This window comes from Spermophilus citellus (assembly GCF_964194105.1).
Source record: "Spermophilus citellus genome assembly, chromosome: 3".
Classification (NCBI taxonomy): Eukaryota; Metazoa; Chordata; class Mammalia; order Rodentia; family Sciuridae; genus Spermophilus; species Spermophilus citellus.
The window spans coordinates 181,816,603-181,839,219 of record NC_138184.1 but is presented as its reverse complement, the minus strand read 5'-3'; the positions used below and the strand labels follow the sequence as shown (position 1 = coordinate 181,839,219).

The 22,617-nt window shown below is 36.0% G+C and overlaps 1 protein-coding gene across 6 annotated transcripts in view; it reads left to right on the top strand.

Annotated features, from left to right (window-relative positions):
• ASB15 (ankyrin repeat and SOCS box containing 15) overlaps nt 1–21,362 on the top strand; it is a 41,010-nt gene extending 19,648 nt beyond the window's left edge. For 4 of the 6 annotated variants that reach the window (XM_081287103.1, XM_081287104.1, XM_081287105.1 and 1 more), the window contains 9 exons: nt 608–713; nt 2,140–2,192; nt 2,283–2,414; nt 3,759–3,917; nt 9,846–10,091; nt 11,587–11,758; nt 13,421–13,991; nt 14,814–14,967; nt 19,772–21,362. In XM_081287103.1, the coding sequence (XP_081143229.1) occupies nt 610–713; nt 2,140–2,192; nt 2,283–2,414; nt 3,759–3,917; nt 9,846–10,091; nt 11,587–11,758; nt 13,421–13,991; nt 14,814–14,967; nt 19,772–19,944 (1,764 nt within the window). In that variant the 5' untranslated portion in view covers nt 608–609 and the 3' untranslated portion in view covers nt 19,945–21,362. The remainder of the gene's footprint in view (nt 1–607; nt 714–2,139; nt 2,193–2,282; nt 2,415–3,758; nt 3,918–9,845; nt 10,092–11,586; nt 11,759–13,420; nt 13,992–14,813; nt 14,968–19,771) is intronic. The other 2 variants (XR_014021157.1, XM_081287106.1) reach the window with 2 other exon arrangements.
• The last annotated feature ends 1,255 nt before the right edge of the window (nt 21,363–22,617 follow it).

Here is a 22,617-nt window from a genome sequence, read left to right as displayed (position 1 = left end):
AGCACAGAGCGGCTTACTCACTTCCTGCCGCCATCTTCTCCCTCTTATCTAAAAATGATCTTTATCTTAACATTTTGGATGCTCTGAAACCAATGAGACCTTACAACTGACCTCTGCTGATGTGTAGAGAATGTAAAAGGATCTCTGTTCTCTGTTATTGCCAATAACCCATTTCTCCTCTGGTTGAGTTAAGCTTCTAATGTGCTGTATAAATTGATTCCAAGCTGGTAATATATGCTAATTTTGGCCTATCAGTTTGCACTGCACAAAATTAGTATATGTTAGAAGCTTGGAAAAAGAGATTCCTTATAAACTCAACTGAGATTACTAATAAGAAAGTCAAAAGTTTTAAAATGTCCAAAGTTAAAAAAAAAATGATTCTCAAAAGGCAGGTAATAAGCGCTTCGACAGTTTGAACATTCTAAATTAATAAAATGGGCCTCATATATATGGTTTACAGGTTCATTGCATTTGTGTTTCTTAAGTGGAAAAGGTGAATGTATTTTAGTTTTTCATTTTGAATTTGCTGTTAATTCCACCTGATATTCTGTATCATTTGCTGATAACAAGAATTTTCTTCTTTTATATTTACCTTTTTTATATTCAGATATGGATAATAATGACCCTGATGAAGATCATCTTACAAGTTATGATATTCAACTCAGTATTCAAGAATCCATTGAATCCAGCCAGACTGCATTTCATCCTGAAAGGTAGCATTCTATTCAACTATCCTCACCAAAATTTCTTTATGGCATTTATTTTGGTATAAGATAAAATGAATCCCATTTCTCAATTCCTCTTAGAGGAACATACTTACCTTTTTTCTGGCAGGAAATCTAATACCTCTACAAAGACCACTGTCCACAGACTTTAATAATCTCGTCTTCCACAAATCCCCACCTCATGTGGAAAATGAAAATTACCTAGATGGGAATTCCCTAGTTGAATTTGGTTGGATAAGGTTGCCTATTTTCTAAATCAAAATGTAATCAAACAGACAATGAGTAGTTTGAACAAATTTGCAAGTACAGTTTATATAACCAGTGTATGGGTAAACAGCAATCTGTATATCTGTATATTCTATAACACACTCGGCTACTGTCTCAGCTAAACTTTACAAATAATCCAATTAAAATATACACAAAATTGATGTTTTATGTAAGTAGGAGTTTCAGGATTTAAAACTGCATAAGTAAATTTCTGTCTTGAACAACACACATGTTTCTGACACAAAGTTTAGTTTTTCTTTATATTCTATTAATTATATATAGACTCTTGTATTCTGGAACTTAATAGTGCTTTTGAATAGATTCAGTGCTATGAAGTTATTGCTTTTGAGATTTTAAAAATTAGCATATTACATTTAAATTTCTGGTCTTTTTAATTTTTCCACTGTGTCTAACAGATTTTAGAACTTGAAAATGCCCCAGAAGCCATTCACAATCCTAGAATGTTAGCAGATATTTCTGCTTAGTAGAGTTAAATAAGTTTGTTATGAAATCCTTGTTTCTATTTAATAAACACACATATCAGAGAATTTCCCTGAGGGTTTAAATCATGACCTGTGATGGGACACGTTAGTAAATGCTCTCTGCCTGTTTTCACTTATGGATCAGTTGATTAGAGACACTAACAGACATTTTGGACCATAAGCTCCTGAATGTCTGTTAGCAATTATTACGTCAAGCAATGAACATGGGTTGAACATAGTGCTTCTAAAGGTGGAAGAAGCCTTAGTGATCTTCCTATTTAATCCCACTGTTTCTCTGATGAAGAAACCAACACCCAGAGAGACTGAGGACTTTTCCAGGATCACAAAATCAGGCTGTGACCTGAATCCAGCCCTTTTAAGTCTGACTCCCATTGTTTACTCCCTTTCATAGCTTAGCGAAATCTCAGAGATAACATCACAATCTTGGATTTTGCCATCTTCACTAGTGTTCTTAGGTTTGGATATCGTAAATATACTCTGACTCCTAAGCATTTACATTGTTGAAGAAAATAAAATCAGTTTTGTGCATTTCCTGTGGATCTTGATCATTCCAATTACCCAAAAGAACTCAATATAAATTAAATATTTTATTCCTTTAAGGATATCACTAGTATAAATGTGGCTTCTTTTTCTTTATCTGGTAGATTTGTCCCCCTCAGTGATCAGAACAGAAAACTTGTGGAGGCCATAAGACAAGGTAAATGGGTTTCTTGTCTGGAGTGGGTTGGATTGGAAATCCTATCTTGCAAAGACAGAGATGTGTTAACAGACTATGTGTTTAATTTAGGTCACATTCTTGAGCTCCAGGAGTGTATGAAATATAAGCGTGCACTGGATGAAGCCGATGAGAAAGGATGGTTTCCATTGCATGAAGCTGCCGTTCAGCCTTTTCAACAAATACTTGAGATTGTTCTGGATGGTAAGAGAACATAACAGCCTTTTGACAAGTAGAGCAGAAATTTAGAAGTTATCATTGTTCCTAATGAACATAAAGAGTAAGAGATAGTTTGGAATATGAGAAAGTCACTACCCATATATTAACTCCAGGAGTACCAAAAAATTAGCATATTTCATGATGCTTGAGGTTCACCCTTGCCATCCTTTTATCTTTTTAAAAAGTGGCATAGTTTGGTGGGAAGGTGTTGTCATTGGCTATGAGAGATAAAGGGTTTTATATATAATGAATTACTTGATTCAAATATAAAGCTTTTTTCTTTTGGAAGTTGGTTTTTAATTTTTCATCTTGAACTATCAAAAGATTTAAAAGATTATTATTATATATTGCAATGTTAATAATAATTTTTATGTCCTAATGGTATTTTTTCATATTTCAGCATTTATAGACCATTGTTAGAATTCCTTATGTTTTAACTTTCAATACTGCTTGCTAATTTGGAAAATTATGAGAAATACTTGATAATTGGCTGGTTAGCAAGCCATCTAGAAAATGAGATAACTAGACAGATAGAAATGATGTTAAGAGGTTGGGATTGTGGCTCAGTGGTAGAGCATTTGCCTTACACATGTGAGACACTGGGTTCGATCCTCAGCACCACATAAAGATAAATAAATAAAATAAAGGTATTGGGTCCATCTATAACTAAAGAAAAAAATGATGTTAAAGATAATATTTCTTGGGCTGGGGATGTGGCTCAAGCGGTAGCGCGCTCGCCTGGCATGCGTGCGGCCCGGGTTCGATCCTCAGCACCACATACCAACAAAGATGTTGTGTCCGCCGAGAACTAAAAAATAAATATTAAAAAAAAAATTCTCTCTCTCTCTCTCTCTCTCTCTCTCTCTCTCTCTCTCTCCTCTCTCACTCTCTCTAAAAAAAAAGATAATATTTCTTTTCTAACACATTCTGAAAAAATGATACATTCATTCAAATATATTTTCATTCCTACATTTACACACCTCATTTGACCAAAAGAAAATTCAGATGCAATTTAAATAATAAAATGAAGGATTGGAGAGTTGCTTTACAATGTTTTAAGAAATGAGAATTTGCAACCAGCTTTTTTTTTTTTTTTAAAGCAGCTTGAAACATAGATGTTGGTTGTCTAGCTATTGATTTGATTAGCAGGTCCAGGAGCATCTAATTTTCTTCACCTTTGTTAGGTTGATTTTTATCATACTTTCAATCTTCCCTTTCTCATCAATTGACTTTTCAATCTGTTATACATAACAACGGGTTATTCTGAACTATGCAGTATCCCTTAAGTAAATATTTTCAATTTTTTAATACAATGCTTTCATATCTTAGCATCCTACAAGACACTCTGGGAATTCAAGACCTGTAATGGAGAAACACCCTTGACTTTGGCAATCAAAGCTGGTCTGGTGGAAAATGTAAGGACTTTACTTGAAAAGGGAGTATGGCCCAACACCAAAAATGATAAAGGAGAGACTCCCCTTCTGATTGGTAAATGACTTTTTTTTTTCCCTAGAACTTTCATAGTTTGAAACAAATAATAAATATTTAATAAGTATTTTTTGGAAATCAATATGCTTTATTAAAAATTATATTACTCCAATTCTTTCCATTTCCTGAGCCTCCTACTCTGACCCCCATTTCACCTGCCAGATGATTTTATTTTCCCATCCCACTATGTGTTGGTCAGCTTTCTGTTGCTGAGACCAAAATACCTGATAAGAATAATTTAGAGGAGGAAAAGTTTGTTTTAGCTCATGAATTCAGAGGTTCAGCCCATGGCTGGCCAACTCTGGGCCTAAGGTAGAGCAGACCATCTTGGCACAGGGTGTGGTGGAGGGAAACTATTCAGCTCATTATAGCTATGAAGGTGGGGTAAGGGCGCGGAGGACAAGATTTAATCCTCAAGGATATACCTCTGGAGACCTACTCCTTCCAGCCATGCCCCCTCTACCTATAGTTACAACCCAGCACTATAGTCCTTTCAAACTACTAATCCATCAAGTGGATTAACCCAGTGATTAGGTTATAGCTGTCATAATCTGATTGCTCCACTTCCTGTATTAACACAGGATCTGTTAATGGGTAACTCATATCCAAACCATAACACACAGTGAGGTCAGATGTAAAGGATGACTACATTCTTCAGCATCTAAAAATGAGTGCCACTAACCAAGAAGAGCAGAACTAGTTTAATGAAGCCAGAGGTGTCAAGCCTAAAAGAAAACTCTGTAGGTAGAATCTAGTTGTAAGGAGGGTTCTATGGGGAAAATGTAGACAGAAGAAAGAGAAGATAACAAAAAGAGGGACATCAGATCCATATCAAAATGATCAGTCTCGTCAGGCATGGTATCATACATCCCTAATCCCAGCAGCTCAGGAGGCTGAGGCAGGAGGATCATAAATTCAAGGCCAGCCTTGGCAACTTAGCAAGACTCTGAGCAAGAGACCTGTCTCAAACTAAAGAAATAAATAAAGCGCCCCTGGACTCAATTCAACTGCCAAAAAAGAATGATTAGACAAAACTGAACAAGTACAGAGTTTGGCACTTATGAGGGGATTTACAACATTCACACAACAAAGAAAGATGGGTTATCTTAAGGTGTCATTTATTAGCTTCCTCTCAGCCTTGTGCATCCTGCTTTTTGTTGAACAATAGGAATTGGCAGGTCTATTGATGGAAGCAGAAAGAGGTGAAATTAACTAGAAATGACCAGAGATAACTTTTTTTTTCCTCTTAGAGACTGTAGGAGGATGGATTGAGACTTTGGGTTTTGGGAGCTGACACAGTCAGGTTTATACCATTAAATGAGACTGTGACCATGGGCCTCAAGGTCTTAATATGCAAAATGGAAATGCCACAGGCACCATGCAGTATTCTTATAAAAATTAGAGAATATATATACAAACCCCTCACATATAATAGATTCTCAAGAAAAGAAAGCCATTATGAAATTGTCCATGTGTGGTGGGAGGAGAAGCAGGAGGAGTAACACTCTAAGGTTATTTGCAGCAACCTGGGAAGAGAGAATTAAACAACTCAAGCCGCAGACTGAGCTAGCTGCAGCTCCTTCTCAGAGCATATCATCATATTTTGGGGGCGGGGGGGGGGTGGTCACTTCAGTATTGTTGGTTAAAAAAAACTTAGAAAATCCATAACACTAATGGAATATTTTCACTTGATGGCATGAATTCAGCAACATCAGTACAACAAAATGTATGGAGAAATGTGAAGCCAGGTGTTGGGCTGAGTGGCCTGGATATTAAAATGAGTAAACTTAATCTTCCTCCTCCCAGAGTCTAGGACAGCTAGATATGATTTAAAAAATCATGTTGCAAATGCTATATTCAAAGTAAATTTGGAGAATAAAAAAGCAGTGAATCTAAAAATACTCCAAAGAGCCTAAACTCTTTGAATTGATTCTTGAGGGATATAGAACTCTCAAAGGAGAATGTCACTACAGCATGAGGTCACTCTGAACTGTTTTACTTTCACTAACGCTTGCCCTAGGTCAAAGCTTTCAGCCTTCCCAAATTCAGATTATTTATCAAGCTACCTAATTATGATAGTTATGGTATAGGCAAAGCTTCTGTCACAAAAACCAAAAACAGACACACAAGGAAAGCAAGCAAACAAAAGTGACTTAAAAATAAGTTTTTTCTCATGTCACATTTCAGAGGTTCGGCTTTTGTCGCATAGGCACAACAAGGTGTAAGAGAGGCTGGGATATTTTGTCTCTATATGGATGACTTGTGACCTGCTAACACTTGGGGCTTTTATTGCTAAAAAGAAAAGGACAACCATGAAATATGAGGGACAAATAGTAGACCCTGAGCACATGTTTGTCAGCCTCTGTCACAATATCATGGTGCTTTTCATAAATACACCAGAATTCTTGCCTGAGCAGGTTCTATAAACAGTAGATGAAATATCCACCTGTAAGTTTGCTTCACAAGTATTAACGTGATATGTATTATTTTTTAAAGGCCAGCATATACCGTAGAGTATTTGCATTAACATTCAAGAACATATTGTTGTTTCTATAGATAGCCTTTGATTTCTGGGGTTTGGGGGGAGATACATTTTTCAGAGTTACATACTGCTTCACTTTGCAAATACAGAATTATTCTCCACTTGGTATTGACAATCCAGATATTTTTTTTTTTAAAGAACACCTAATTTGTGGCTCTCACTCATTTATTTTGCTTTTGCTCCATCTAAGTTATCTTTAGTGCTTAATGCCTACAACATAGCATTAGGCATTTATATACATTTCAAAGTTACATATGTTGCTTTAATTCTCTAGCCATATATAAAGTGTGGGAAAGGTATCTTATCACTGAATTATCAGAATGAAAATAGAATTAACATTTGGAAATAAGATTTTAAAGTTGTCAAAGAGAGGACAAAAATCTCCATAGAGGAAATGGAGAAACATTCCAGATGTGGTGTTCATGTGCTCCATCACCCACACATCTGGAGAAAAGCACTTTTCTTGGTTGCCTTCTCCAGGACTTTTTTGCTATGTAGCCATGTCAAGTCTTTTAGGTTCTATAGGAAAATGGATCATTCATGTCACTTCCTCAGTTTTCTTCTTGAATCTATGGGCTGCTTTGAAATTTGCTATTCAAAGTCCATTAACTCGCAGAGGAGATATAAGAGGTCATAAGTATTGTTCCTTTTTTTTTCCTGTATTATTCCGTTTTTTACATACTCTTAGCCTCATGCCATCATTTTTGTCTCTATTTATGGAATATCGGTAGAGGACAAAAAATAAAAATAATTACTTTTGGACCCTCCAGGTCCTTTCTTCCCTGTCAGCCTTTGATGTATCGCAGTCATGTTACACAGTTGCTTGCTGAGTCGTATATATTTGATTTGTGATGATCTGACACTTATCGGGGTTTGTTTTTCCTCTTGGATTCCCTTTCTGCCCATACCCTAGGATTTGGTGTCACCTTTCCTCAGTTGGATAGGCACAAGCTTACCCTGGCCTGTGGAGCCCAGAGTAGGGAGGAAGCTCAGGTAACTGTTTGGCATTGTGTCTTAGGTGCACCATCTTCTGTTCCCCGTCACTTTCCACCATTTACATGTTAGTTCATTCCACTGTTGTCAGTTTCTTTCTCTCAAATCATCCTCTCCTCTTTCAATCTTCCAGCCTTTGTCCAGATCCCTCAGAAAAGTCTCTCTGTATGTTTTATGAGTCAGAAAATCACTTGTAGCTGATAACTAAATGATATGAGCAAAACACAAATATCCAGGGGAAAAGAAGAAAATGATAAATTTAAAATAAAAAGGAAAACAAAAACAAACAAACAAAAAACCCCCAGATGTTCAAAAGTGCCTATAATGGGTGCAAAATTTTTCATCTAAGTCTTGAAATTCTTCAACTTAAGTTAGGTTTTCTTTAAGCATTTACTTATTATTTATTACAGATTAAAATGTGAAAATTAGTTTAAATTTTTTCTGAAGATATCCTAAAGAGTACTAAAGAATCTTAAGTTTTAGAATTTTAAATTCTAAAGAATTAAAAATATATGATGTATATATATAAAACTAGAAGTTTTTAAATTCTTGTTTTACTTAATCTGCTGTGTTACACCAATACTGTGCCCTATGAGTTTTTCTTTTGTTTCTTTCAGTTATTTACTGGCTAAAAATGTCTTGGTGAGTTAGTTTGGGAATGTTTTCCTGCTGTTTGTATTGTTATTTCTGTGGAAAATATATCCATAGATCCAAAAAATTAAATTGGAAATGAAGTTCTGACTTTTGAGAAATTATTTTAAGTTGAATACAGCCTAGGTATGCTGTGATTTTCATGGAGAAAGCTTAATCACTAATCAATATACATTCCAAGTGAAATAAGAGCAAAACAAAGCATGAGGGAAGAGGTCGATTATTTAATACTTTTTTTCCAATTACAAAAAAACTGCAACAGAAGCAAGAAGATAAATGAGGACATACTCCTCATAGTTGGGTTAGCTTGCTTGGTGCCTGCCCTGCAATACCACCAGCCATGGTGAGGTAATTCACCAGAATTAGAGCTGCCAGAGGCAGATGGGCAGTTCAGAGAGAGCCATTTGTCAACAGTTCTACTTTGGACATTGAGAGGAGGAAAATGAGAACCTGCTTCTAAAGGAAGTAGGCATAGTCTTGTCCTCTGGTTAGGCAGTTTGGAGCCATTTCCCTCCCTTTGACTTTAGATCCGTTCTACATTCTGCCTCCTTCCTGCCCAGAATGTTCTATGTGGCCTCACAGCTCCTCCTGCCTTTTCCAGCAAAGGTCCAGGCTTTGAATGTCTCTTCAAATAGAAGACAGCTGAAGCTTCTCCTCTAGACAGTCCCTTGTGATTCACCCAGAGCTTCCACACAACTAGCATGAACTGTATGAATGAATGATGATTAGGAGTGAATGTATCTGACTGGTTTATTACCAAGGTTCTATCTAATGACAAGAAAAAAAAAGTGTGACACATCATTATTGTTTCCATAACAGAGAGAAAGTCTTAATAATCCAAGGAGGGGAGAAAAAAACTCTTTTAACAGTGTATTTTCAAATATTAGAGACAAACAAGAGGGCGGAGACATCTGATTTAGTGACCCTTTTAGAATTGTGCTTCATTAACTGTCACATACTTCCATTTAGAACAACAGACGTACTTAGGTTTTCTACAGCACTATTATTAACCTCCATTGAAAGTACAGGGATGAGCTGCGTACAGCGGTGCACACCTGTAATCCCAGTGGCTTGGGAGGCTGAGGCAGGAAGATCACAAGTTCAAAGCCAGCCTCAGAAACTTAGTGAGACCCTAAGCAACTTAGCAAGACCTTTCTCAAATTAAAAAAAGGGCTGGGGATGTGGCTAAGTGGTTAAGCACCTCTTGGTTCAATTCCTGTTACTAAAAAAAGAAAAAAGAAAGAAAAGAAAAGAAAGAATAGGTGTGGTGAAAAGTTGTCTTTGCAAGGGAAAAAAGAAAATCTGTATCTATGGAGGAAACTTGATACATACTATCTACTTATGCACCTCTAGGGTCCCAAGGTTTAAAACAATACTGACACTAATTTATTAAGATCCTACTATATACTGGGTACTATACTAAGCATTTCAAATATGTAATTATAGAATTCAACAATAGATGCTATTTGAAGTTTGAAAGAATGCACATGACATCCTATCCTGGTGACGTGCATTTCCCATGAAACTCCTACCCTCCTCTGAGTCTTAAAGAAAAAATAATTGTCATCTTGCAAACTCTAGAATTAGAAATATGGGTATGAGAAATACAATATCCCCTAGTAGCATAAAAAGGAATAGCTAATATCTATGTGATATTAAACTTGATAATTAGTTTAATACCACATCAAGTATCCATGTTAATATGCTTACTCTTGGATGTTCTTTTTAAAATGATTCTCAAGCTGTAAAACAGGGCTCCTACAATATGGTGTCTACTCTGATAAAACACAACACCAACCTTGATCAGCCCTGTGTCAAGCGATGGTCAGCAATGCACGAAGCAGCCAAGCAAGGCCGGAAAGATATCATAGCTTTGCTACTAAGCCACGGAGGCAATGTCCACCTGAGAGATGGATTTGGAGTCACACCATTAGGTGTGGCCGCGGAATATGGTCACTGTGATGTGTTAGAACATCTAATCCACAAAGGTATGTAAAGGGAATTGTTCTTTACTGGCTTTTGTCCTGGCTCTCTGACTCTCCTCTTCTACAGTTCGCGGGAGTTTCTCTTACCCACCTTGAATGTCACTGGGAGTGAGGCTTTCAGACCTACCCCTCATTCCACAACACATTGTGACCTACAGATCTACAAAGCCAGCCCTGATTGCTTTCTATAGAGAGCACGATTTTCACATAGATGACTCACCAGGGTCTCATCCTCCCCTTCTCCTACACTGAAATCCTCTTCCTCTCCTGCTTCTTGATACAATAACTTATTTCAACCAGGACTGAAAGGTTGGGTCTATCTCTCCATCTGCCAGGCCCCTCACATCTTCCTTGGACCAGTGCAATCATTTCTCCACCATTCTCCAGTGTTCCCACTCCACAAGACAGAAGCCACGCTACATACTGCAACTTGGTTCCTCTCCAAAAGGACAGCAGTCACAGTGTGAACTATTCAGAAAATCTACTGCATCAACTTGAGTGGTTTTTCCAGGTTTATGCTTCACTATTCCCATCTTGTATCCCATGTTCCAACCAAAACAGACTAGCAGTATTCCCTCTGCTGGGGTTTGGATCAGGTTCTTGCCCTCCTCTGGAATGCTCTCTGACACCATCAAAGTCTGTCTTTGAAGACACTTCCTCACTAAATCTTTTCCTACTTCTCCCCAACAGGTTGTGATCTTGCTCCTGCTTTAAAACTTCAAAGTGCTTTTTGTAACTAAAGAGCCAGGAGTTAAGAAACTTAATTCGTAAACTGGTTTCTGCCAACTACTCCTTGTGAGACCCTTGTCTACTTGCTTAAATGACTGGTCCTCAGTTTCCTCATTGATAAACGAAGGCAAGAACCACGTGATCCCCAAGGGATCCTCTATCGAAAAATAACAAACATATTTTTGTCTCCCAACATAATCTCATTTAATTATCAGAAAATCCCTATAAAATAAACTGTATTACTCCAATTACAGATGCAGAGGGGAAGGTGCATAGAAGTTTTCCTGACTTTCAAAGTCAGCATCAGAGCCAGGTTCAAACACCATCCTGTTGCCCTTGCAGTATGTTACCCAGTGCCGGTGGAGCTCATATGTCATATTGTTTATGTGCCCTGATGATATCTTATGGTAGTCAAAGTTATTCATTCTAGGCTCACCTACAGTACTTGCACAGAAAGAGTAGTCAATAAATGTTGGTTGAATTGAAGTAGAGAGTGTTAACTGGTGTCATAACATTTAAAAGCCTCATGTTCCCTTTATCTGTAATCATTTGTCCATTGTGGAAATTGACTGGTTTCTCTGACAGTCTTTGTGACCCAAAGATTGTCTAATAAAACAAAAGCATGTTGCATTACTCTTTATTGAGAATGCTATACTTTTTATTATTTAAGTGCTAACCAGAGGGGGAAAAAGAAAAAAAGGTCTTTTTTTAAAAGGGTCTATCAACAATACCATCTAGTCACCTGCTAAAATGTGCTTTATACTGCCAGGTGGGGATGTGTTTGCTTTGGCGGATGATGGGGCATCAGTGTTGTTTGAGGCTGCCGGGGGCGGTAATCCCGACTGCATTGCTCTCCTGCTGGAGTATGGAGGAAGTGGAAATGTGCCCAACAGAGCAGGGCATCTCCCTATACACCGAGCTGCCTACGAGGGACATTATCTGTAAGTGATACCTTATGGGGTGGTTACTTTAAGTTGAAAATACAAAATTATGAATACAGAATAATCACAAGTCTCTTTATACACAATACTCCCCCAAATTCAAAAAGAAGTAGGTAATGTTTGCAAGTTTTGTAATTAAATGTTTGGAACTTGTTGAGCTTTTCACCTTTTTATAGTCTTCTAATTCACAAAATGAATTTATACTACCTTAACAGTAAAAAGAATGCCCTTTCATTCCTTTTTTAGAAGGAATTAAGTTATAGTTGAGAATTCTGTGCAAGTTACCCAAGAGTACTTTTCTGTTTTTTCTTTTTAAGTGTTTAACTAAAGGCCATGGAATTTCTAAAAACTTTGCTCTTGGCAAAGGATTAGAATTTGTTAACAATACTCTGTTATTCAATGATTTTCCAGCATCTCCAGGATATTATAGTAACATTACAGTAAATGTATTCTAGAATAGAAAAGTTTCATTTTTTGATTTTTTTCCATACAAATGGTTGAATACATTTTGAAACCACAAAATGTGCTAAAATCAACACACCAATAGAAGTTTAGAATCACTATTTTGAACTACCCACCATGAGAAGATGGTTTAAAGCAATCAAATATAGTTAATAAAACTTGTAACCCAAAGATTTTCTAATAAAACAAAACATTTTAAGATTTATCATTTTAGTCTTTATCATTTTTGGTGGCCACAGTGGCTAAATTAAAGGGCCAATGACGCACCATTGACGCTAAGTGACATGTTGTTAAAGTTTACCTGGATTTACTCCCAGTGTTCATAAATTCACACATGGTAGCTCTGAATTAGGCACAAGAGATCAAGTTATCCTTGCTTGTGGCTCTCTTGCATATCTAAATGGTTAGTCAAGTGTGAAATTCACAACTATTTATCACATGTCCTTAGAAACATAAGCTGTGGTCAGTGATTTAAATTGGACTGGTATAAATTTGATGGAATTTTTAAAGACTTTTTTTTGACTAATAATTCAACAGCAAGTTGTATGGAAGGAGAAGTACCATAGCTAACATTAAAGAAGATTGCCTAAAACAAGTGAGAGAGGAATAATTTATAAGAATTCAAAATGTCAAATCTCTAGTCCTTTATTTATGTATAACTGTGTGACCTTGGACAAGTCATTTTCCCTCTGGAGATTTCATATTGTCCTTCTGTTAAGAAAAGGGGCTATATTAAATCATGTCCAGGGTCACTTCCAGCTCACTTCCAATGACTCCATGATTCTAATGGTCAAGATTATGAAGTGTTCTTCTATGCCATGAGAAGGGTTTACTTTCTTTTATATTTTCTATAAAATTAGCATTGGTTGCTTATAAAAGAATTATATTGTTTAGAAAAGAATAGGAGTGTGGAGAGGAGTCCTGAGGAATCATATCTAGGGCCAAATATAAGAAATATAAGATGTTGGATGTTCCCCAGGAAGATTTAGAGAAGAAAATAAATCAAAGTTTACTAAATTACATTAAATACTACTCGTAGCTTAATGTACAAAAGTTTAACATTTCAATGTAAGGTTATCTAGAGAAAGTAAGGAAAACCAAATGAACTATATTTACATGTAAGTAAAGAAGGGGGTTTATTCAATTTCTTGATTTTCTTAATGTCATGGGGTATTTGGTGGTTGTTGTTGTTTGTTTTAGTGCACTGAAATATCTTATCCCAATAACATCCAAAAATGCAATTCAGAAAAGTGGGCTAACTCCCATTCACTCAGCAGCCGATGGACAGAATACCCAGTGCCTGGAACTACTCATTGAAAATGGTTTCGATGTCAACGCTCTTCTTGCTGACCACATTTCCCAGAACTATGACGATGACAGGAAGACTGCGCTCTATTTTGCTGTCTCTAATAATGACATCCATTGTACAGAAGTCCTTCTGGCTGCAGGTGCAGACCCAAACCTAGATCCCCTCAACTGTCTACTTGTGGCAGTGAGGGCCAATAATCATGAGATTGTCCGACTGCTTCTCTCCCATGGGGCTAATGTCAATTGTTACTTTATGCACGTGAATGACACCCGTTTCCCCAGTGCCATTCAGTATGCCCTAAATGATGAGGTCATGATGAGGCTGTTGCTGAACAATGGCTATCAAGTGGAGATGTGCTTTGACTGCATGCATGGTGACATCTTTGGAAATTCATTCGTGTGGTCAGAAATAGAGGAAGAAGTACTTCCAGGATGGACGTCTTGTGTAATAAAAGATAATCCGGTGAGTTGCATCTTCTTCTTCTTCGTATGGGGCCATCATCTTAACTCTTATAGCAGTCTAATAAATGTTTTAATTTTTAATATTTAATTTTAATTTTTCCCTTTTGATTGCCTCATCATCCATTGGCTACTCAGGAGCATGCCCTTTAACTTCCATATGTTAGCTAAAGTTTCTGAATTTCCTCCAGTTGTTGATTTCTAGTTTTAGATCATCATGGTCAGAAAAGATATTTAAAATGATTTTTTGATCTTAAATTTTTAATCTAGTTTTGTGGCCTACCATAGGATCTATCCTGGAGGAGGCTCCTTGTATTGCTAAGAAGAACGTGTTTCCTATAGCCTAACTCAAACTTTCACTTGTTTAAAGAGTATTACATGAAAAGAAAAATCAACTCTAATTTTTATGTATTTCTTATTCTTAATTTTTTTATTTGCAATGATATAGGGTTACAAGCATACAGTTAGCCAAGAAAATGTTATTTCTTTTTTTTTTTTCAATTGGAACAGGATATAAAAAAGATGAAATATGTGCAAATAATTACTTATGCTTATTTAGTGGAATATTGGGGCTAAATGAATAAAAGCATGATTCTTCTATGCTGTATTGACTAGAATCATGTCAGAATAATGTCTATATGTCTTAAAGACTATTAGTTCAAAAAATAAGCAATTTTTCACCTTTGTTCATTCCAAGGAGGGATGTTTTCTTTTCTAGAAAAGGACAAAGATGTAACTTTTCATAACAAAATTAAGTGTTTATGTATATGTTTACATATAAGCATATTAAAAGTACTGCTAAATTAAATTTTATCAATTTTCTCAGTTCTGTGAGTTTATTACAGTTCCGTGGATGAAACACCTGGTAGGCAGCATTATTCGTATATTGATAGATTACATGGATTATGTTCCTCTGTGTGCTAAACTGAAGTCTGCATTAGAAGTACAGAAAGAATGGCCAGAAATCCGCCAAATACTAGGTAAAAAATAAAATTATCCTACAATTATTTTTTATTAAAAATGTGTATAATGTCTTTGATATTTTTCAGTGTTTCTTTGTTCAGAATTATCTAAGATATTTTTAAATCATCCTTAACACTTCCTCTGTTTTGAGTTACAAATTTTATGTTTTCTTAATATTTCCAACTCTTTAATTATACAATGAATAACATTATATTCTGGCTAGAACTCATTTTTGGAAAATTACCTTCTATAATGTATAATACGTAGACTTCATTCTCCATGAGGTCTTTTTGTATTTGTATTCTCAACATTTTTGTATTCTCAACATTTAGCATAGTGCCTAGAGAGTAGTTAATACTTAGTATATAATTATACAGTAAATGAAGAAATGGAAGGCATTAGAATTATTTTTTTACATACTGTCTTTTAGGTCTTTATTGACAAAATCCTAGTATCAAAAGTTTGTGTTATAGGCAGGTCATTTGAATTCTCTAGGCAAAAGCTTATAATCACACTAAATATGGCAGCAAACTCCAGTAATCCCAGCTAGTTGGGAGGCTGAGGCAGGAGAATCAGGAGTTCAAGGTCAGTCTGGGCAATTTAAGAGACCCTATCTCAAAAAAAAAAAAAAAAAAAGAAGAGCTCAGTAGTAAAGCACATCTGGGTTCAATACCCAATACAGAAAAAAAAAAATGTGCTTTCAAGGAAAGTACACTTACAGTTTAAATGACTCCAAATACAAATAGAAACTAGGAAAAAATTCATAGATTGGAGAGTTTCTCTTTCAAAGTATGATTTTGAGAAAATGAACTCTCAAAACTTACTTGAACATTAATTCCATGGAGCTTAAAAAAGTATCATTGAACATTTCATGACATTTTAAATAACCTGGCATTCTTGATGTATCTAAATCAGTCTTCCCCTGGAATGAGTTCTATAATAGAAGAGATTTTGTGGCAAATAAAACAGAAATCTTAGTCGGATGAATGATGCAGTTTTGTGAGCCTAGACTCTGAAGTCAGACTGGATGGGGTGGAATTCAAGCCATGCCTAGGTCGGGGGATGCTGGGTTATGTTGTACAGATGTGATTGGGGCTGATAGCTTCATGGAAATAAGCAATAATTTATTGTATCAATTTTGTTTTTTATAAAAATTTCCAAGATAATGATAGTAGCTTTGTGACTTTGAACAAGTTACTTACATTTTTTATGCCTATGTTTTTCCATTGCAAAATGGAGCTAAGTTAATATTTACCTCAAAAGTGTCTTGGGGGCTGGGATTGTGGCTCAGCGATAGAGTGCTTGTCTTGCATGTGTGAGGCCTGGTTTTGATCCTCAGCGCCACATAAAAATAAATCAATGAAATAAGGGTATAAAAAATGTTTGTTTGTTTGTTTGTTTTTTTAAAAAGTCTGTCTTGGGAATTTAAAGAGATAACATGTGGGATTGAGGGTGTGGCTCCGTGGAGAGCACTTGCATAGCATGCACTAGACTTTGCGTTTGATCAAAGCACCAAAAGCAGAGAGAGGGAATGAGAGAAATAGGCAGGATGCATGTAAAGTGTCTAACTGGTACCTATAATATTAAAAATATTAAAAACATTTTGCTATTTTGTGTTATTTTTATTACATGGTAAGTTTATGGAAAGTATCTGAAATGTATATGCAAAGTAGGTCATGAAATATTATAAGGAATAATCATGCTTATTTTTACAAATTAAAAACTAAGCTGAGGATATTGCTCAGTTGGTAGGGTGCTTGCCTCACATGCACAAGGCCCTGGGTTTTAATCCCCAAAATAATAATAATAATTATTATTATTATTATTATTATTATTATTATTATTATAAAAGCTAAGTCTGAAGGGAATTACAAAACAACCTAGATCCTAACCTCTCAGAGCTCCCTTCCTGGACTGAAGCCCACATTAGAAGCAGTCAAAATCAAGCAGGACAGGGACAAGAGACAGTTCACATAAAAATGGGTGGCAAACAGGATTAGGAGTCCTCAGGGAGCAAGCCACCAGATTTTTGGATATGGTAACCAAGAAACTGTTAACAGAGCAGGAACCTCTGCAAAACTGGAAGAGTTATCTTGAACCCTGACTCAAAAAAAAAAAAGGTAAAGAAACTGTGATGGAGAAATGGGTGATTCCAGATCTGGGGAAGGAAATGTACAAGATGAACCTGGAATACTCACCTGGTCACATCAATAGCAATGAACCCCTCAAAGACTACATACAAGAACCATGCCAAAAGAATTCAGGACCCCGATCATGATGCTATCATGATCCCAAAGGAGATCATTATTTTGATGAGTAGAAATCATATCCAGTCTTAAATATATGATATTTTAAAACTGGTCAGTTCCAAAGGATGATAGAGAATCGATTTGTTATCTTGGAAATTGATAAAAAGAAAGGATTTAAACTATTCTACCTAATTTATATAAGTTATGCCACTCTAACCAGAATATGGGAGTAAGAATTTTCCTTTTTAAAAGTATTTCAAGTAATTAATGGAAAGGAAATTATATAAATAAATATCATCCTTCTGTAGTCCCCAGTAAACTAATGGATGTGGTCATTGAGTATTAACTGCTGTTTGTGTCACATTATATCCTGAATGGAAGAATACAGTTCTGCCAAAGAGATCAAATTTGAGTTTAATCAAGAAATAGAGAAGACAGTGGGACCTGGGTTGCACATACTATCACATGCCATCCGCAAAACTCGGGCTGTGGGAAAACACAGGTCATTGGGGTCTTCAAAGGTTAACTGAAAGGATGAGAAGGGAATGCAGAGCCACAGATTAGAGAGATTTACAGGACAAATCAAATGTCTTTTTTTTAAAGTATTGTCCATATACTTAGTACATTTAGTGTAGGGACAGTATTCTTAGATGATGAAACTTTGAAGGAAATGATTGCAATATACATAAGGGTAGTAATTACTCATGGCAGAAGAAAGAGATGAAGATGGGAAGGCCCATAGAGGAAATTCTGGGGTGGCTGGCAAAGTTCTATTTCCTGACCTGGGAGGTGAATAAAGGTGTTTGCCTAATAATCACTTATGATAACATATGAAACTATACACGTGTGTAGTTTCTTTATATGTATCTTATTTCACAATAAAAAGGTTTAAACAGTTCGGAGGTTGGAAAGGGGGAGAAACTCAGGCTTAGATAAATTAATTACCCAAAATTATAGACATAGAAAATAACAATGCAAAGATCTGAACTCCTGTCTTATGTTAAAACACAAGCCGTTTCTATAATACCACTATACTTTTTGTTGTAGACAGCACAGATTTTGCTTCTATATGGGAATTCACTGTCCATGTGTTTTTATTGCAAAAGAATCCCCAATTCTGATGCTTTTTAAAAAAGACAATCTGGCCTGGCACGGAGGTACATGCCTGTAATCTCAGCAGCTTGGGAGGCTGAGATAGGAGGATCATGAGTTCAAAGCCAGCCTCAGCAAAATCTGAGGCGCTAAGCAACTCAGTGAGACCCGTCTCTAAATAAAATACAAAATAAGGCTGGGTATGTGGCTCAGTGGTCGAGTGCCCCTGGGTTCAATCCCTAGTATGGAAGGAAGGAAGGAAGGAAGGAAGGAAGGAAGGAAGGAAGGAAGGAAGGAAGGACAATCTAAGTAAAAATAATGCTAGGAAGTTTTGTTGGTTTGTTTCTATCATATATTACTGCAGCCTATCAGTTGATTGCTATGAGCATAGTCAACCACTGGATGTCAGGATTCCTCCAGATATCTGTAAGGCAGGATGTTAGGGGAAAAAGTAAAATCGTATTTTTTGTAAAAATGTGAATTTTTTCTGCCTATTTTGGTAACAATAATTTTGTCTCAGCAATTTTTGGAAAATGTGTTGATTTCTAAAAGAGATTATTTCAATGTTCATAGTCTCAAATGAAAGAGAAATGTGATCACTTTTATTATTTTATTGAATGATAGTTAACATTTATTGAATGGTTACAATGTGCCAAGCACTTATTTCATACTTTATATGAACTAAATTATTTAATCTTCAAACTACCCTAGGAGGTAGGTAGGTCCCATTGTTATCTGCATTTCATAGATGAAAATACTAAAATCACAGAGGTTAAGTGACGCACCCAAGGTCATTCACCACTAAGTGGCAGAATCAGGATTTTAAGTCAAGTCAGCTGAGTCTAGAAGCCACACCTATGTCTACGTGCTTTGTGGCCCTTGTACTAGTTCATGTTGCTGGTGTGACGTATCAGTATTGTCATAATAACTTAGATTGAAGCAAGAATTGAAAATAAAGGCTTATGTAAGATAGATGAAGAATGTTAGTATATTTTTCATGAAAATATAAAGTGTTTGGGTATCAGATCCTGGAAACAAATCTCACATGGAATAATGAAGAATTATGCAATTATTCATATTGATGTTTCCTGGATAATTATTCATCAAAGACAGTGAAAGAGGGAGGGAGGAAGGAAGAAAAATATTTCTATAATATTCAGTTCTAAAGAAGAAATAAACAGATGTAAGCATTTACTTTCTCAAATTCATTCATTTATTTGATAAATTCTAGTTGAACATCTATTATGAGTTAGACTCTGTTCCTACAGATACAAAATAAATCTCTGCCTTCATGGAGCTTACATTGTAGAATAAACTAGAATGTAAGTGGTCTAGAATACTTAATTTCAATGAAAATCACCAGTTGCTAAAGTGTACATCTCTGTTTTTCATTCATGTTAGTCTGAAAAAAATCTGTATTTTATAGGCCAATCCACTAGTGTTGTTTTAAATTTTTGCTTATTTCCCCCATTCATTTTAGAGAATCCTTGTTCATTGAAGCATTTGTGCCGATTAAAAATTCGAAGACTTATGGGACTCCAGCGACTCTGCCAGCCAGCCTCCATGGAAAAGCTTCCACTACCACCAGCTATTCAAAGATACTTATTATTTAAAGAGTATGATCTCTATGGACAGGAGCTAAAATTGCCATAGCTTAAAAATAACATTTTTAAATGTGATTTTTAAATGTTTTAAAATGTGATTCCCCCAGAGAATTTATTGGGATCATATTACAACTTTAAGTGTATTTAAATCCATTGAGAATGTTATAGGTGTACTGTGTCCCTATGGAAACACCATATTGTACATAAAGACCTTGCCTTATCTTAAGACAGTCAGTATTCTATATTTGAATTTCTAATGATTGTCTTCACTTGCAACAAGTCTTTAAATTCTCCCTATCAATTGGCTCCTACAATATGCACTATAAGGGTCTGTGTTTAGAAAGCAAATAACCACTTTCTCAAACCCATACCTCCCACCTGTTGCTGGCCCATTTCTCTTCTCTGAGAGCCCCTCTGTACCAAAGGACTCCTGCCTGCCTGCAGGTTCACACACTATAATCTGGCACTCTGCTGTTTCCTCTCCTACTCTTCTCAAGGTCCTTCACCACCTCCTTATTGCTGAAGTCAATGAGCACCTTTCAGTTCCTCTTTTGGTTGATTCCTGTGCCATCTGACACTGTTGCCTGCTGTTTCCTTGAAGTTCTACCTCCTCCCTGGTTTTCACTATATGGATACCTTGTTCTCTAAGCTGTCCTTCTACCTCTTTGGATGCTCTATCTCTGGCTTCTTCCTATGACTCTCAACTCCTGCCAATCCTTTAGTAATATTTTCTCTAGAAAATTTCATCCACTTGTATGATCGCAATAATTTTGTTGAAAACCACAGCACTTACATCCAAAAAAAGCTTTCTTTCATGTGCCTGAGACCTGTGTAGGCAACTAGCCCAATGAACATTTGAGCCTAAAGACACCTCAAATTCAACATGTCCCCGATTAAACTCATGACCTTTCTCTTACATTTTATAATGTAACAGCACAATGATTAACTTAGTTTTCAACAGAAAAAGACTAAACATCAGGCTTGACCTCCTCGTTTCCTCACCCAGTGTAACTGATCACCACATCCTAAAAAAATGTATTGCTTGAAGTGATCTTTCTTTTACTCAGTTCCACCAGCTTGGTGCTAAGCCTGGCTCGGATCCTTTTCCTAGGATAATTCAGTGCTGCTTCTCTAGCTTGCCTGCTGGCTGTCTTCCCCTATCCCACACACATTCTGCACACAACATCCCAGAATGATCTTTTATAAATGCAAGAAGTTTCACTGCCTTGCTTAAAACCATTCCCATTGTTCATAGAATAAAAGTCCAAAGTTCTTATATGGCCCTTCACTATCTCACTCCTACTGCCTTCCTCTTTATGTCTCCCTCTCCTCTCTCCCCTTTAACTGTATTATATGCTTTCTAGAAGTTTATTCATTGAACAGTGAGTGATTCCCAGACTTCAGGGTTATATACGCTAATAGATTTGTTTCATTAATTTAAAAAAATAGAGTCATCTATCTTTTAAAAAACATGTGTGTGTGTGTGTGTGTGTGTGTGTATATATATATATATATATATATATATATACCCTTTAAGATCTCCATCATTTCATAAAGAGAGCATATTTTAGGATGACAGAAAATAAGATGATCATAAATTCAGTCATAAAAATTGAGTAACTTTAGCTTTGAAAGAACTTATTGCACTGTCCTCATTTCCCTGTTGATGGGTGAAAATTTCCCTGCGGCCCAGCAAGTATCTGAGGATGTTTGTTTGGGAATCACTGCTATAGAATAGACTATGCTCTCTCACACCTAGAGGTCTTGGTATTTCCTTCTCCCTCCACCTGGAACCCTTTCTCTACCTCCTTCTGGCCCTCTTCACCTGACTGACTGACTCACCCTCACCCTGCAGATCTCAGGTGAGGTGTTACTTCCTGGAGGAGGGAAGGCTCTGGCCTTAAACTTCTCAGTCTGTACTGTAGGAGCCTCTGTTCTTGCCTGTCTTTCCCACTAGACTGGAAGCTCTGTGAGGGGGGCCTCTATATCATTGTGTTTCCCAGTGTGTCCTCAGGGTCAAACACATTCTCTAAAAATGTGAATGTTATATAAGACCCAGACAAAAATAATCAGTGACCTCATGGTAAAACGATAGTTTTGAATTTCCAAATTGATTGCACAATCTTAGTAATATTTTAAATTTATTATTCTTTGATTTTGAAAATGTATTTTCTTATGTTTATTTTTACCTTGAGTGACTATATTTTTCAATAGTAGCACCTCATTGATTTGTAAAATTTTCATATTGCATTTAGCTTATCTTTAAAGATAAATGAGTATTTAAAAATGCTGAAAATTAGGCCTATAGTTTTATCTTGTATTTCCTAGAGGACATATTTTTATACAAATTAAACTTCATGTATTTAATTTGAACTGTAATGTTTTGTGCACAGGATTGCATAATTTCTTTGTTGCTTTCTTATTTGTGGTTAAGATGCATTGTTGTCTACAAATATTTCTCTAAATAAATAAAATATAATAATGAAGTTGTAAGTCTGCTATATGATACTTCAGATATTAAACTAGCACACTTAAACCTTGACATTTTCTCTAATGTATCTTTAGGTAAATATATTCAAGAAATGTTTTGATATAAAGATGTGAATTAACTGCTATAAGTTATCAAAGTGGTTATTTTGCTATTTATGAAGCAGAAAGAAAATGTAGATTAAGAAACTGAAGTAATTGTTGTATTCAGAACAGATTGATCTTTTGCTCACCA